We start from the raw sequence: 14336 nt of genomic DNA, 5'->3' as shown, positions 1-14336 counted from the left end.
CCTGCTGGGAGAGGGAAGTTGGAACAGCCATATCTGTTGCCTGCCAAACCTGTTTCCCCAATGAATGTCACTGCATGTTATCCATCTCCAATACCAAACCTTCACAATTACTACCAACAGCACACTGCTGCTCCCCATGTGCTCCAAACTCCTAACAATGCTGTTATAATAAGATTTCCCAACTCTTCAAAAATAAGCATTGTGTGTGGGGGGTGTATTAATGTTCTTTAACCTTCTCCTTAGAATTTTAGATGTTGGTCATGGGGAATTTTAACCTTTTCTGTGTTTGCAACACAGGGTTTCTTTCTGCTCCGTTCTGAAATTTGTAAAACATCATTAATACTGTCTTGTTTGCAATATCCTAACTTACTATCTGTTGGACAGTGAGAAGTGCAAAAACAAAAGGAAACTAATTACAGAATCGGGCAAGAGATGTATTTATACTAATTCTTATCATAGACAGATACATTAGGTATATGTGAATACATGCTATAAATAAGTACTCATTCCTATGTGAACAGGACTGTAACTGATGCAAGTCTTAGAAGAAAATGCCACATGACCATTCTTGTGTAGATCACACTAGCCTTTATTGGCTGCTAGATGCCAAAAGAATGGGCAGATTACTCCGTACCACAGGTGCTCCCTTCCACATTTTAATGTGTTATTTCTGCTTCATTGTATTAATCTTGTGACAAAATTGAAATATACTAATATTGCTAATAATATAAAAATCCACTGCTCGGGGCTTTTTAAAAATTAAAAGTGGAAAAATACTCATATGAAAAAGATGATCTTTAGGATATATGTTTCATCTTCAAATATCTGATAATCACAAGGTAAAACTTAGACATAAGTAGACTTTTTTCTCATTGGTTGCTTAGGAACTCTGATTTATGACTACCTTTCAATCACTTATGAAGTACCTTAAAGTGTCACGTGGTGTGAGGGCTGCTGAGAAGATAGAAAGCTTTGGTACTGATGTTAACATGCTTCAGCTGCATTTGATAAGACGTACACATTCTTCTGTGTCATATATAAAACAAATATAATCCAGAGACACTAAAAATAAATAAAGGATATAGGAATTGAGGAATTTTAACACAAAACACTTAAATGATAGTGAGTCATTGCATAGTATGATAGCTTTGAACCCATTCATTAAAGCAGAAGAAAGTTTACAACCGAACAAAGCTATTTGGGAGATCAGTCTTGTCCTAACCAAGGAGAGAGTTTTGCCATACATGTATCTTTAAGATTAGGATGTGCATGTGCCTTCTAAGGCTTGGTTTGTAAAACGGATGAGAATCAGTAAGCCTTGGACATTCTATCTCAGGAAATGGAGTTACTGAAGACATACAGTTCATAACATTCTTAAAAGATTAACTCAGAAATAATAAAAGATTTTTAGAAGGAATATTTTAGTTAATTTAATTTGAGAACTTGTTTATAATACTAAAGATGATCCCAAAGGCAGTAGAGAAATGAAATATGCACTGTTTACCTGCATCTCAGGAAAGTTCTGACACCGTTAAATAACTATGATGCTGGGAGTGGTGATGCTGGCAGATTGCTGCACATAGAATCCAGAAGCAAAGGGACAGTGAGTTCAAGGACAGCCTCAATTGCCTAGGTGGCTAGAGGCTTACCAGGGCTACAGTGATGGGTTGTCTTAACAATAAATGAATGAGTGAATGAATGAATGAATGAATGAGCAAATTCATAAATACAACAGTCACCCCAAAGTTATAGGTCCTAAATATCATATAAATTACCTCTGCTTTCCTCTTCTGTTTGTACAAATTAAGAACTTTTTCCAGGAAGCAATGGGTAGCAATATTTATTTATTTAGTAATGCATGGCCAGTATTTTTCTTGGCTTATATCAAAAATCATTTGTAAACAACAAGATATGATGTCTAACAGGAAGGATATATTAGTGAGTCTACATGTAAGTGAGGAGATTTTATCATATCTAAGTATTTTTACCCCAAATAAATGAATAGCTTTCAGATATCCCTTACTATATTCCAACACATAAGTATTCACCATATTTAAATTATTGTTGTAAAAAATGATGTCAGGACTTAAGCTAGAGTTATTTTGAATTTGAAGAGAATTTTCTCATTTGTTTTGTAGCATATGATCTCATCCACAGTGGCAACTAAACACATATTCTTCTAATTTTGGATCATTACAGGACTTTTCAAAATCTTGAAGGTAGCAATGCATATCCTAGTAAGAGCACCAGTGGAAGGGGAAGCCCTGGGTCCTGCTAAGACTGAACCCCCAGTGAACTAGACTGGTGGGGGGAGGGCGGCAATGGGGGGAGGGTTGGGAGGGGAACACCCATAAGGAAGGGGAGGGGGGAGGGGGATGTTTGCCCGGATACCGGGAAAGGGAATAACACTTGAAATGTATATAAGAAATACTCAAGTTAATAAAAAAAATCTTAACGATTTTTAAAATATTCAGTGAAATGAGTGGTCATCAGAATTTTCCAATATGATGACATAACTGTTTTAAAGAAGAAAGTATGATGATGCATGAATTTCTTTGTTAAATGGAAAAAGAACAAGCGGGTTGAAGTGTGTGTGCGGATGATGACACTTAGCATCTTCTTTCTGTTATCCCACAGCCATCATAAAATGCCATTACTAATGCCATAGTTACAATTATTGCAATGACAAAATATTTAGTTCTATTTCTCCCCCTATATATACATACATATAGGTGTGTGTGTCAAGTGAATATATGTATATATGGTATATATTTCATAAGGTATATATATTTCTTTAAAAAGTCTTTCTTATTTTTATTTTTATATTTTACTATCGATTATGCATTCTACTCAAAGAATATAAGCATCCAATATAAACTATTTTTCCTAAAACTTTACGTGTAACTGAATTAATGCCATATTCATTCATTATAGGAGTCTTTCAAATATGAGTCTAGTTATTCCAGTGTAGAAAATTCTATTTGATGCATTTTAAAAATAAAGTATACCATTTCATCTTCACATTCCTTTTCAAGTTCAACACCAGCAAATAAGCCAATAAGCATATCTTGATTTCCGGTTCATGATATTATTATTTACTTCAAATGGACCTACACGTTTTGAATAATGACATTTTCCCAGTGAACACTAATGAGTTAATGCTCTGTTTGCTCCCAGAATGATATCAAAACATTTTCCCTTTTTTTCAGTATTTATTTACAGTCTGTGCGACAATGAGAAAGTTGTCATAAAACCAATTTGTTCAAATTACCTTTTTTTAAATGTCTGAAATGAAAAAAATAGAGCTTTTAACAGGACTTTTCTAAATCTTTTGTCTGTAGAAACTCCCACTGCAGTATCTCGGTATGGACTGTGTCAGAAAATATACCTGTATTTTTATTTTCAGGGATTTGTTTTTTATCACAAGGTACAGGCATATCAGATTGTTGTCTTGTATTTGCTACACTCTTATTAAGGAACAATAAATAGTAAAATTCATATAAACCATCTTAAACATCCAGAATGCAATTAATTGTGTGCCTTTAAGCTGCCTCTCCTTTGATTTGCAATCAATTTGGAGCTTTCCCATTAGTATTATTAAATGAAAGGTGACAGAAAAATAATATGGGGATCATTTTTTAAAACTCACCAAATGACAATACTTGTATCATAAATCTACCCAAACTTTATTCATTTCTTTTACAAGCTTTACTTATTTGAGTTACTAACTCCAAATTCAGTTTATTTTACTGTCTGTTGCGTTTTTAAGGTGCCCGTGCCTCGTGTCAGTGTATTTCTGCTGTATTTTAGTCCGGCTTTGTGACTCTGCTGACCTTTTCCCTTCTTCCTTAATCGGCTATTTCATGTGCTGTCAGTCTAGGCAGCAGAGCCAGTCACCGCATTTTACTAACAACAACATCAAAGCCAGTGTCGGCAAAACCCTGACTGTCCTGTTCCCCAAATATGAAGAACATACTCAGTAGAACTCCAAGAACAGGGAAGAGGGGTGAATGATACTCCCATAGGCAAGAAGAATGGATTTCGGGGCAGTAAAATAGGACAACAGAAGTTGAAAATAGTAACACCTGAGGTAAGGGAGAGGGCTCAATGTAAAAATGCTGGTATGTGTGGGTAAAGGTGCAGTAAGTGTGGGTAATAGAATTTGGATGCCCATAATCTATATAAATACAGGGTATGTGGGTTAACAGCTCTGGATTCTGGTCAGAGTCTGCCTTGATATAAAGGGTAGAGAAAGATTAAGAAAGACCTCTCAGGTCTACCCACATACGTACATACACACACATACACACACGCACACACACACACACACATGCACACACACACACTCATGTAAACATGTGCTACACACATGCATGCATGTGTACATACACTTGTACTCTTACCAAAATATAAACTCAGGCACACGCAAACACATATGCACAGACATTGCCCGCACATCTACATGGAGAAAAAAGTAATAACATTTGAACTGAGTTTCAACATGGAGGGTAGGCAAGAGTGCTAGAAAACCCCAGGAACCCCATACGTTTAAACAGTGGAAAATAAATTAGTAATAATTGCTTGCTCAAGAGCGTCAGGCTTAACTGGTCAGTGAAACCTGAAGAACATAACATATTACTGTCATTCAGAGCACCATTTTGAGAGTGATTCATTTGTAGCACCAAAAATATGCTTTTCATTGAATGATATTTTAATATAGATTGTTTTAATAGTTTACATTTTCACGGGCTTTTTGAAACCTTGAAACCTTTGCTAACATGTTTTACAAACACTGGAGGGAAGTAAAAGTTGAAGCAAAATATATGAGGAAAAGCTGACGGTACTACTGTATTTAACCAAAAGCACTGTTCTGGTAATGCTGATGCCCCTATAGACAGTTGTGTTACTCCTGTGTTTCCCTCTAGTATGTCTCTCTTCCCGCCCCAATCACTGCCCGGTAGCTCACTGTCACAATGTATTTGCTAGGAATAAACTATTTTTCTGCGTTCCATTATGTATAAGATTGTTTCCTAGATGCTGACAATATAACAATGAAGTCTGTGAGTTCAGGAAGCTCTTGTTTTCATTTTGACATGTAGAATATGCTGTTATAAGTTACATATGGACAACAAAACACTTACTGTTGTGAAACAAACGGTGAGCTGTCATTTCATGTAGAAACCGAGGAGGTAGGAGACTAAAATCGGTCTGGATGAAATAGTTCGTACAGCACAGCATCATATCCCACCTAACAATAGCAGCTGCAGGTATTCATACTGCTCACCAACATTCTGTTCCTTTTCAATAATGCTAGTTTCTCTATAGCTATAGGTAAATGCCACCATCATTTAAAAGCCTTTATCATGTCGCACTATGGCTTTTCCATGACTGAGCAAATCCATCATGCTGTTTTCAGACTTTCTTAAAACAGTGTGCTGATGAGAAACCTTACAGGGTATTGGATTTCAGAGTAATCAGAACAAAAGGTGGTAGTGGTGGAAAAGCTAATGACGGGACAGAAGAGAACTGGAAGAGTGAGATACCAGTGGCAAAGCGACTACATATGATACCATCACAAAAAAGCAAATGATGATGTTCCTGAGACATCTGCTAGTGGATCTAAAATAATAAGTGTGGAAGACAATTTTAATAATATCTGATATATATATATATTGCACATAAACATAAGCACATATAAGAATTAGATAGCATTTGGAAGGAGTAGGCAAGAGGACATGAGAAAACTAGAAAAACTGCTATTTTAATTAGCAAATGGCATATGTCGGTGATTAACTATTCATTCAAGAAAGGATTGGTATTTGAATTTGGAGATTTGGAAAACTTGGAATATAAAATAGATTGCAGTCGTGGACCAAATGGATTTGGAAAAGATAAGAATCACCCATGTAATCCTGTGAATCAGGGAAAAGTCCATAGGTGTAATCATAATCTGCCGTGGAAAAGAAGTGATAATTCAGAGGTTAGTGGTTACGATATAGAAACTGTAGTCTAAGCAGAATGAGAGAACCTTATAGAACATTTGGAAATTGTGATTTTTTTCATCTTTATTAAATTGGGTATTTCTTATTTGCATTTCAAATGTTATTCCCTTAACCAGTTTCCAGGCCAACATCCCACTAACCCCTCCCCCTCCCCTTCTCTATGGGTGTTCCCCAACCCATCCTCCCCTTGTTACCACCCTCTCCCCAACAAACCCGTTCAATGGGGGTTCATTCTTGTCAGGACCAAGGGGTTCCCCTTCCACCGGTGCCCTTACTAAGTTATTCATTGCTACCTATGCAGCTGGAGCCCAGGGTCAGTCCATGTATAGTCTTTAGGTAATGGCTTAGTCCTGGAAGCTCTGGTTGGTTGGCATTGTTGTTCATATGGGGTCTCAAAGCCCTTCAAGCTCTTTCAGTCCTTTCTCTGATTCCTTCAACTGGGGTTCTGTTCTCAGTTCAGTGGTTTGCTGCTGGCATTCGCCTATGCATTTGCCATATTCTGGCTGTATCTCTCAGGAGAGATCTACATCCACTTCCTGTCAGACTGCATTTCTTTGCTTCATCAATTGTATCTAGTTTGGTGGCTGTGTATGTATGGGCCACATGTGAGGCAGGCTCTGAATTGGCGTTCCTTCAGTCTCTTTTCTAAACTTTGCCTCCCTATTCCCTGTCAAGGGTACTCTTGTTCCCCTTTTAAAGAAGGAGTGAGCCATCCGCATTTTGGTCATCCTTCTTGAGTTTCATGTGTTCTGTACATCTTGGGTAATTTGATCATTTGAGCTAATATCCACTTATCAATGAGTGCATACCATGTGTGTTTTTCTGTGGTTGGGTTACCTCACTCAGGAAAATATTTTCCAATTCCATTCATTTGTCTGTGAATTTCATAAAGTCATTGTTTTTGATAGCTGGGTAGTATTTCATTGTGTAGATGTACCATATTTCCTGTATCCATTCCTCTGTTGAAGGCCATCTGGGTTCTTTCCAGCTTCTGGCTATCATAAATAAGGCTGCTATGAACATAGTGGAGAAGGTGTCTTTGTTGTATGTTGGGGCATCTTTTGGGTATATGCCCAGGAGTTATATAGCTGGGTCCTCAGGTAGTTCAATGTCCAATTTTCTGAGATATCAGCAGATTGTTTTCCAGAATGGTTGTACTTGTCTGCAATCCCACCAACAATGGAGGAGTGTTTGTCTTTCTCAACATCCTCGCCAGCATCAGCTGTCACCAGAGTTTTTGTTCTTAGCCCTTCTGACTGGTGTGAAGTGGAATCTCAGGGTTGTTTTGATTTACATTTCCCTTATGACTAAAGATGTTAAACATTTCTTTAGGTGCTTCTCACCCATTTTATATTCCTCACCTGTGAATTCTTTGTTTCGCTCTGAACCCCATTTTTAATAGGGTTATTTGTCCCCCTGCAGTCTAACTTTCTGACTCTTTGTATATTTTGGATATAAGCCCTCTATCAGTTGTAGGATTGGTAAAGATCTTTTCCCAATCTGTTGGTTGCCGTTTTGTCCTAACCACAGTGTCCTTTGCCTTACAGAAGCTTTGCAGTTTTATGAGATCCCATTTGTCGATTCTTGATCTTAGAGCATAAGCCATTGTTGTTTTGTTCAGAAAATTTTCTCCAGTGCCTATGTGTTTGAGATTCTTCCCCAATTTTTCTTCTATTAGTTTGAGTGTATCTGGTTTGATGTGGAGGTCCTTGATCCACTTGGACTTAAGCGTTGTACATGGGGATAAGAATGGATCGATCTGCATTCTTCTACATGTTGACCTCCAGTTGAACCAGCACCATTTGCTGAAAATGCTGTCTTTTTTCCATTTGATGGTTTTGGCTCCTTTGTCAAAATTCAAGTGCCCATAGGTGTGTGGGTTCATTTCTGGGTCTTCAATTCTGTTCCATTGGTCTATCTGTCTGTCTCTGTACCAATACCATGCAGTTTTTATCACTATTGCTCTGTAATACTGCTTGAGTTCAGGGATAGTGATTCCCCTTGAAGTCCTCTTATTGTTGAGGATAGTTTTAGCTATCCTGGGTTTTTTGTTATTCCAGATGAATTTGCAAATTGTTCTGTCTAACTCTATGAAGAATTAGATTGGAATTTTGATGGGGATTGCATTGAATCTGTAGATCGCTTTTGGTAAAACAGCCATTTTTACTATTTAATCCTGCCAATCCTTGAGCATGGGAGATCTTTCCATCTTCTGAGGTCTTCTTCAATTTCTTTCTTTAGAAGCTTGAAGTTCTTATCATACAGATCTTTCACTTGCTTGGTTAAAGTCACACCGAGGTATTTTATATTATTTGGGACTATTATGAAGGGTGTCATTTCCCTAATTTCTTTCTCAGCTTGTTTGTCTTTTGTGTAGAGGAAGGCTACTGATTTATTTGAGTTAATTTTATACCCAGCCACTTTGGTTAAGGTGTTTATCAGGTTTAGTAGTTCTCTGGTGGAACTTTTGGGATCACTTAAATATACTATTATCATATCATCTGCAAATAGTGATATTTGACTTCTTCCTTTCCAATCTGTATCCTTTTGATCTCCTTTTGTTGTCTGACTGCTCTGACTAGGACTTCGAGAACTATATTGAATAAGTAGGGAGAGATTGGGCAGTCTTGTCTAGTCCCTGGTTTTAATGAGATTGCTTCCAGTTTCTCTCCATTTAGTTTAATGTTAATAAATTTTGATCTTTATTTTGTAATGTTTGGCCAACAGAGCTGTTAACAAAGGTTTTCTCTGATTCAAGACTTAAAGTCCTAAAGCCTATGTAGTGTGCACTCCTGTAAGGCCAGCACTTGGGAGGCTGTGGAAGTTTAGACTATGGAACCACATTTAGCATGGCATCAAGTATCAACAAAAGTAAACAGAACGTCTTACAGAAGAAAAGGATAATAAAGTGTTCTTTAATGCATTTTTGTTGCTTAGTAAAACTCAAAGTAATATATAAAAAGATCTATTTTTAAGCTGTTCAAACTAAAACTGAATTCTGTTTCACTAACTTTAATTACACAAGCTTAAATGTTTTAAATAAATAAACAATGTACAAAGAAATAATTTAAAATACTCTTTTAAATTACATCGTTTTTTCATTTAATTCAGAGGTTAATTGAAGCTTTAATACGTACTTGTAATGATATATCTTACAATAAATTTGACCATATTCCAAATATTCTAATAGAGGATGATTAGATTAAAATAGTAAAGTATAAGACTAAAAATTTTGTGAACTATCCATCATAAAGTCTCTCATATTTCTTGCCTCTTGTCGAAGACCAGGGCGTTTAAAGCAGTCCTGTTCATGACCCTTTCGAGCCAGGAGGTATGGGAGCAAGGCAGGGAGTCCACTGCTCACGTGTAGAGGTTATGACTTTTCACACCAGCTTTCATTTCCCATAAAATTGGCAGTGTCTTCATTTTTGATCAAATTGATGTATTTGACTTCCTTAAATTTGGTGTTCTCATTGGATACATTTTAATATTAAATATTTATTACTTAGGATTATTAAAAGAGTTTAGTAAAATGTAAAATCTTTAACTCCTTGGCATGTAGTAGGAAATTCATCATATTTATTAAATATCAAGATCATTTTTGTTATTCTATTTCATTTATTCTCACAAATATTATGCACTCAATTGGTTATTTTGTTAAAATACACTTCTTCGAACTGCATGACATTTTTGTGGTTTGCTTACGAAAAGGCAAATTATTTAACTAAATCATTAATATCTTCAAAAGAAATAATTTAGTAAATTGTGTAATAATTGCTTTTTTTCTAAGTGTATCCATTTTTTACCATAAATTTTGTTAATAGCAGTTCCCGCAACAGGATGGTGGTTAATGCTCTAATGTATATTATAAAACTCATTTTTCTTAACATGGTGTAAAGAAAGGAGTCAAATTAAAAAGTCCATGTGACACATTTGAATGCCAAAGTGATTCTGGTATCACTTTGATTTGAATTAATGTTTCTAAATGTTATAGAATCTCCATTCCAACATTAGTTTTAAAGTAGTTTGAACCCGTTTGTTTTGCTGCCTTGGAACTGGAGTACAGTAAGACGAGTAATGTCTAATGGGAAAATAAATTTTCCATGAACCTCCAATGCTTCTGTACCTTCAAAATCATTAGTTAAAAATAAGTGATTTGTGTCCCCATTTATTCTTATCACTAATATTATCTTAAGCTTATGTCTGTGGACTGACCCTTTCGCTGCATAGACCCATTTGAGTTAATTCAAATACAATTGTATAATTAAACCAACTTTGTTCACAGGATAGTGTTTGTTATACTGTTTGTAAAAATCATGGAGTGCTGTTTCTCTCACCACTTCATGTTTTTTACTAAAACCTAACAGGAGTATAGTTCAGACCAGAAAACTTAGCTCCAATAAAACCGTTCAAGTATCATCCCAAGGACATCCAGTAAAATAACAAAGAAATAATTTGCTTTAAAAATTAACACTGCTTATAATCACTGAAAATGTTTTGAATTTTTTTTCTTAAGAATATTTTGTGGGAAGAGTAGAAATATCTTGCCAAGTATCCATGTTGTTTCAAGGCACAAAAATTTGAAATCTCAAAAAATTTGAATCTCAAAAAAAAAATGGGAGACTGTAATGAACTCTTTGAATATGACATTGGTCAGCTATTCAATTAAACTCTCATCAGAGAGGAAATAGACCATTGTAGCATCCCCTTTTAACTTCTAATTCTATATCTCAGTTTCTTCTTTTTTCTACTCCTTCTCCCATGTATTGGGTTGTTGTGACGTACACGTAAGTAAAATGAAGTGATTTTGAAACTGCACTAAACTGAAATTTTTCTTATGGTGACCATTTGCCTTCAAATGCATTATTTGCTTATTGTGAAAATATTTATGGTCTTCAGTTGAGAATATACAATGAAAGTTGTAGGGTTACTTTAAGTGAGAACATCTTCCCTTATTTCTGTAATATCTATATTTTATGTCATCTGCATTGTCAAATTTCTTCAGTCAGAAGAAATTGTTTTCCTTATGATGTTCTGTGTCTGAATATATCTTACCAGTTTATACTAACCTTGAAAAATTTTCTTTTTCCCATTTCAAGTTCCACCCAATCTGACTGTTCCACAGGAAAAATCACCTTTGGTCACCAGAGAAGGGGACACAATAGAACTTCAGTGTCAAGTAACTGGGAAACCAAAACCAATCATCCTTTGGTCTAGAGCAGATAAAGAAGTTGCAATGCCTGATGGGACAATGCAAATGGAGAGTTATGATGGGACCCTCAGGATTGTGAACGTGTCAAGGGAAATGTCTGGGATGTACAGATGCCAGACCAGTCAGTACAATGGATTCAACGTGAAGCCCAGAGAAGCCTTGGTGCAGCTCATCGTGCAGTGTGAGTAAATTCCCTTTCCCTTGGTTACTGTGTGGAGATAAAGATGATGCACTTCTGTATGAGTAAAAGACATGATTCTTAGCATTCAGTCAGTGTGAAATATTTTTGCACAACTGCTGACCAAATCAAAGGGCAGTTGCCATTTATCTGGTTATTCTTTTGCTATTTGAAAACAGCTATTTTCGTGTACATGTTATGATTATGATGATGTTTAGGGCTGGAGGTTCAACAACTGTAGTGGTTAAAAGTCATCCAAGTGCAAATTAAGCAAGGTGGAGGTGGGAGTAACTGCTGATTCAGGTTACAAAGCTCTCTAGTTCTCATAGTTCATGTCTCTTTTAAATACTTGCATGCCTGTGGACCAAATCATCCTTATATTTAAAGAATCCCTTTGCTTAAATGCGCATATCATTGAAATGGAACTTTTCCATGTATGAAGTTGTTGCAGTAGGCTGCATAATTATCTAGTAATAGAATTCATGAGGCTCTTATGTGATGAATTTCTGCCTATATTATCTAACAGATAAGTGTTTAATTATGAACTAAATAAGATCATTCTCCAACTGCTTCTATTGAAATCATGGCTGCCACATTTCTTACAAAAAAACTCTAGACACTGTTGGATTAATATTTACTCTTAAAAATAATTAAATCAATAAATTTAAAAATTGACAAAAACAGCAATATTGCCGGTGTTACATTGAGAAAACGGTAAAAATCAGCACAAGAATGTAAAATTTGATCTTATAATAGCAGATGATGAGAAGTATTGTACTGTTGTTTCTATGGTGACAGGAATGTGATTCAAAAAGATACCAATATGCATCATTAAGATTCAGATCTTTTGATGTAAGTATAAAGGTACAAGACACCATGATAGAGCAGGATGCCAGCTGTAAGCATTCCACTCTGAGTCCATTGTCCCCACCTTTTCAACTTTGAAAGCCAATACCAGCACTCTTCCCAAGTCCGTCAGGCATGTGACTGTGTCTTCCAAGAGTCTTTTTCCACATATTACTACTCCTTCTGAAGAATCTACTTATGTGTCTGAGACTTTTCCAAGCATAAGAAGCTGGTAACTTTCTAAATGCTCCTGTGAGAATCAGTTTGTGTTCTAGAAACATCATGCTGTCTCTGGACACATATTCCACGTCTACATAAGACTTGCTGCTCCAAAACTAAAAGCGAAGAGATTCTAATAATACTTCACTATAAACAAACATTTGAAGATTTTCACCATAAAAAATATTGTTTTGACTAATTTTATAACTATAATACTTTAATTTTATTGATATAAATATAGAATACTATTCTACCATCCAAACACATGCATATACATGGGTATACTTGCAGGGTTTACTGCATCTTTTACTGCAAATTCCATAATTCTGCATAACTAAGTTATATTTATTTATATGTGCATGAGGGGTGGTATAGTCATGTGTGTGCATATGTACACGCAAGTAGGCAAACGCTAGTAAGCATCCATGTGGAAGCCAGAGGTTGATGTTGAGTGTCTTCTTTGGTCACTTTCCAAGTTATTTTTTAGACATGGTCACCAACTATCTAGAGTGGCTGACTAAGGGTGAGCCTGTTTGTAACAACCTGGCACTTGGGTCACAGGTGAACGCTAGACTTTTGCACAGATGCTTAGGATCCAGCCTTCAGTAAGTACTTCATTGAGGGAGCCATAGCCTTAACCCACAAACCGTTCTATGCTTTGTGTATTCCCAGCATAATTCATTATGTCATGGCTAAGTGGTGAAATTTATATCTATGTGGATACCAATTAACAAGTATATAAATATATATCGAAATATATAACCAAATACAATTATAGCTACACATGCTTCCTGGTTCTGGTTTCTTTTTGAAATTAAGATGTCAGAAGTATGTGAGGATTTGTTGATTAGGGTTTCACCTATGTACACGGTGAATCAGAGAGATCTACGTGCTTCTGCCTCTCAAGTTCTAAGATTAAAGGCTTGTAACTCCATACCTGGAAATGTAATTTAAATTCTTTGTTATTTTTTAAAGTATCATACCTCGCTATGGTCATCATTATAGCATTTCGTTCATACTATTCTCTTATTCATCCTTGTCCCTGTCCTCGCTGTCCCTATGTGTTGGTCCGTTCCTCCCCCCATTAGTGTCTTTCTAAACTCTTGTTGATGTACTCCACTATATTCTTTAAAAAAATGTCTTTCTCTCTTTCCATTGATTCCTTAGGATTGAAACATAAAAATGTAAATGAAAGTAAAATAAAAATAAAAGATACTATAACCTTCAGATGATGGAATTGCCTCCTTCTCTCCACTGTCTTCTGTTGCAGTTTTTGCATTTTCTGGGGAGGACTTTTAAACTTAGCGAATGGAACAAGTTGTTAGTTCAGCATCTTGACTTCTCTTTTGGAGAACATGGTCTCATGTGTCAGGTCCCATGTTCAATACCCCGCTTACTACTTAAGACTTTTTGCCTCAGGCTCTGAGGTAGTGTGTTTACCTGTATAAATAGATCAGTGGTTCCTGTGGGTCGTGACTCCTTTGGGGGGGTCACATATCAAATATTCTCCATATCAGATATTTACATTATGATTCACAACGGTAAGAAAATTACAGTTACGAAGTAGCAATACAAATAATTCATTCTTGAGGGTCACCATAACATGAGTAATGTATTAAAATGGTCATAGAATTAAAAAGGTGGAGAACCACTGAGCTATAGGAAAGTGATCACCACAATGGTATCATTGGTTGTTGTCATTTGCTTAGGCAGTGACAGGAATGGGCCCTGCCTTGATTCCTGCAACCCAATGAGTCTCTCTAGTGAGTCATTCTTCTCTGTTTTTAAAAATCATTTCTTTATTCTGTAACTAACGTATGGTAAACTGCAGTATTTGATTTGATGACTTCCACCACATATATACAACTGTTAACCCATT

The 14336-nt window shown here is 36.0% G+C and overlaps 1 protein-coding gene across 3 annotated transcripts in view; it reads left to right on the top strand.

Annotated features, from left to right (window-relative positions):
• The window catches only part of Mdga2 (MAM domain containing glycosylphosphatidylinositol anchor 2), an 862524-nt gene that overhangs the window by 651251 nt on the left and 196937 nt on the right, over window positions 1–14336 (top strand). For all 3 annotated transcript variants that reach the window (XR_015621898.1, NM_199269.2, NM_001444001.1), the window contains 1 exon segment: window positions 11102–11395. Coding sequence is in view for 2 of the 3 variants with exons in the window: in NM_199269.2 (NP_954890.1) it covers window positions 11102–11395 (294 nt within the window). In the remaining variant the exon portion in view is untranslated.

This window comes from Rattus norvegicus, chromosome 6 (genome assembly GCF_021556685.1).
Source record: "Rattus norvegicus strain SHRSP/BbbUtx chromosome 6, alternate assembly SHRSP_T2T, whole genome shotgun sequence".
Lineage (NCBI taxonomy): Eukaryota > Metazoa > Chordata > Mammalia > Rodentia > Muridae > Rattus > Rattus norvegicus.
This window is presented reverse-complemented; position numbering and strand designations above follow the sequence as displayed.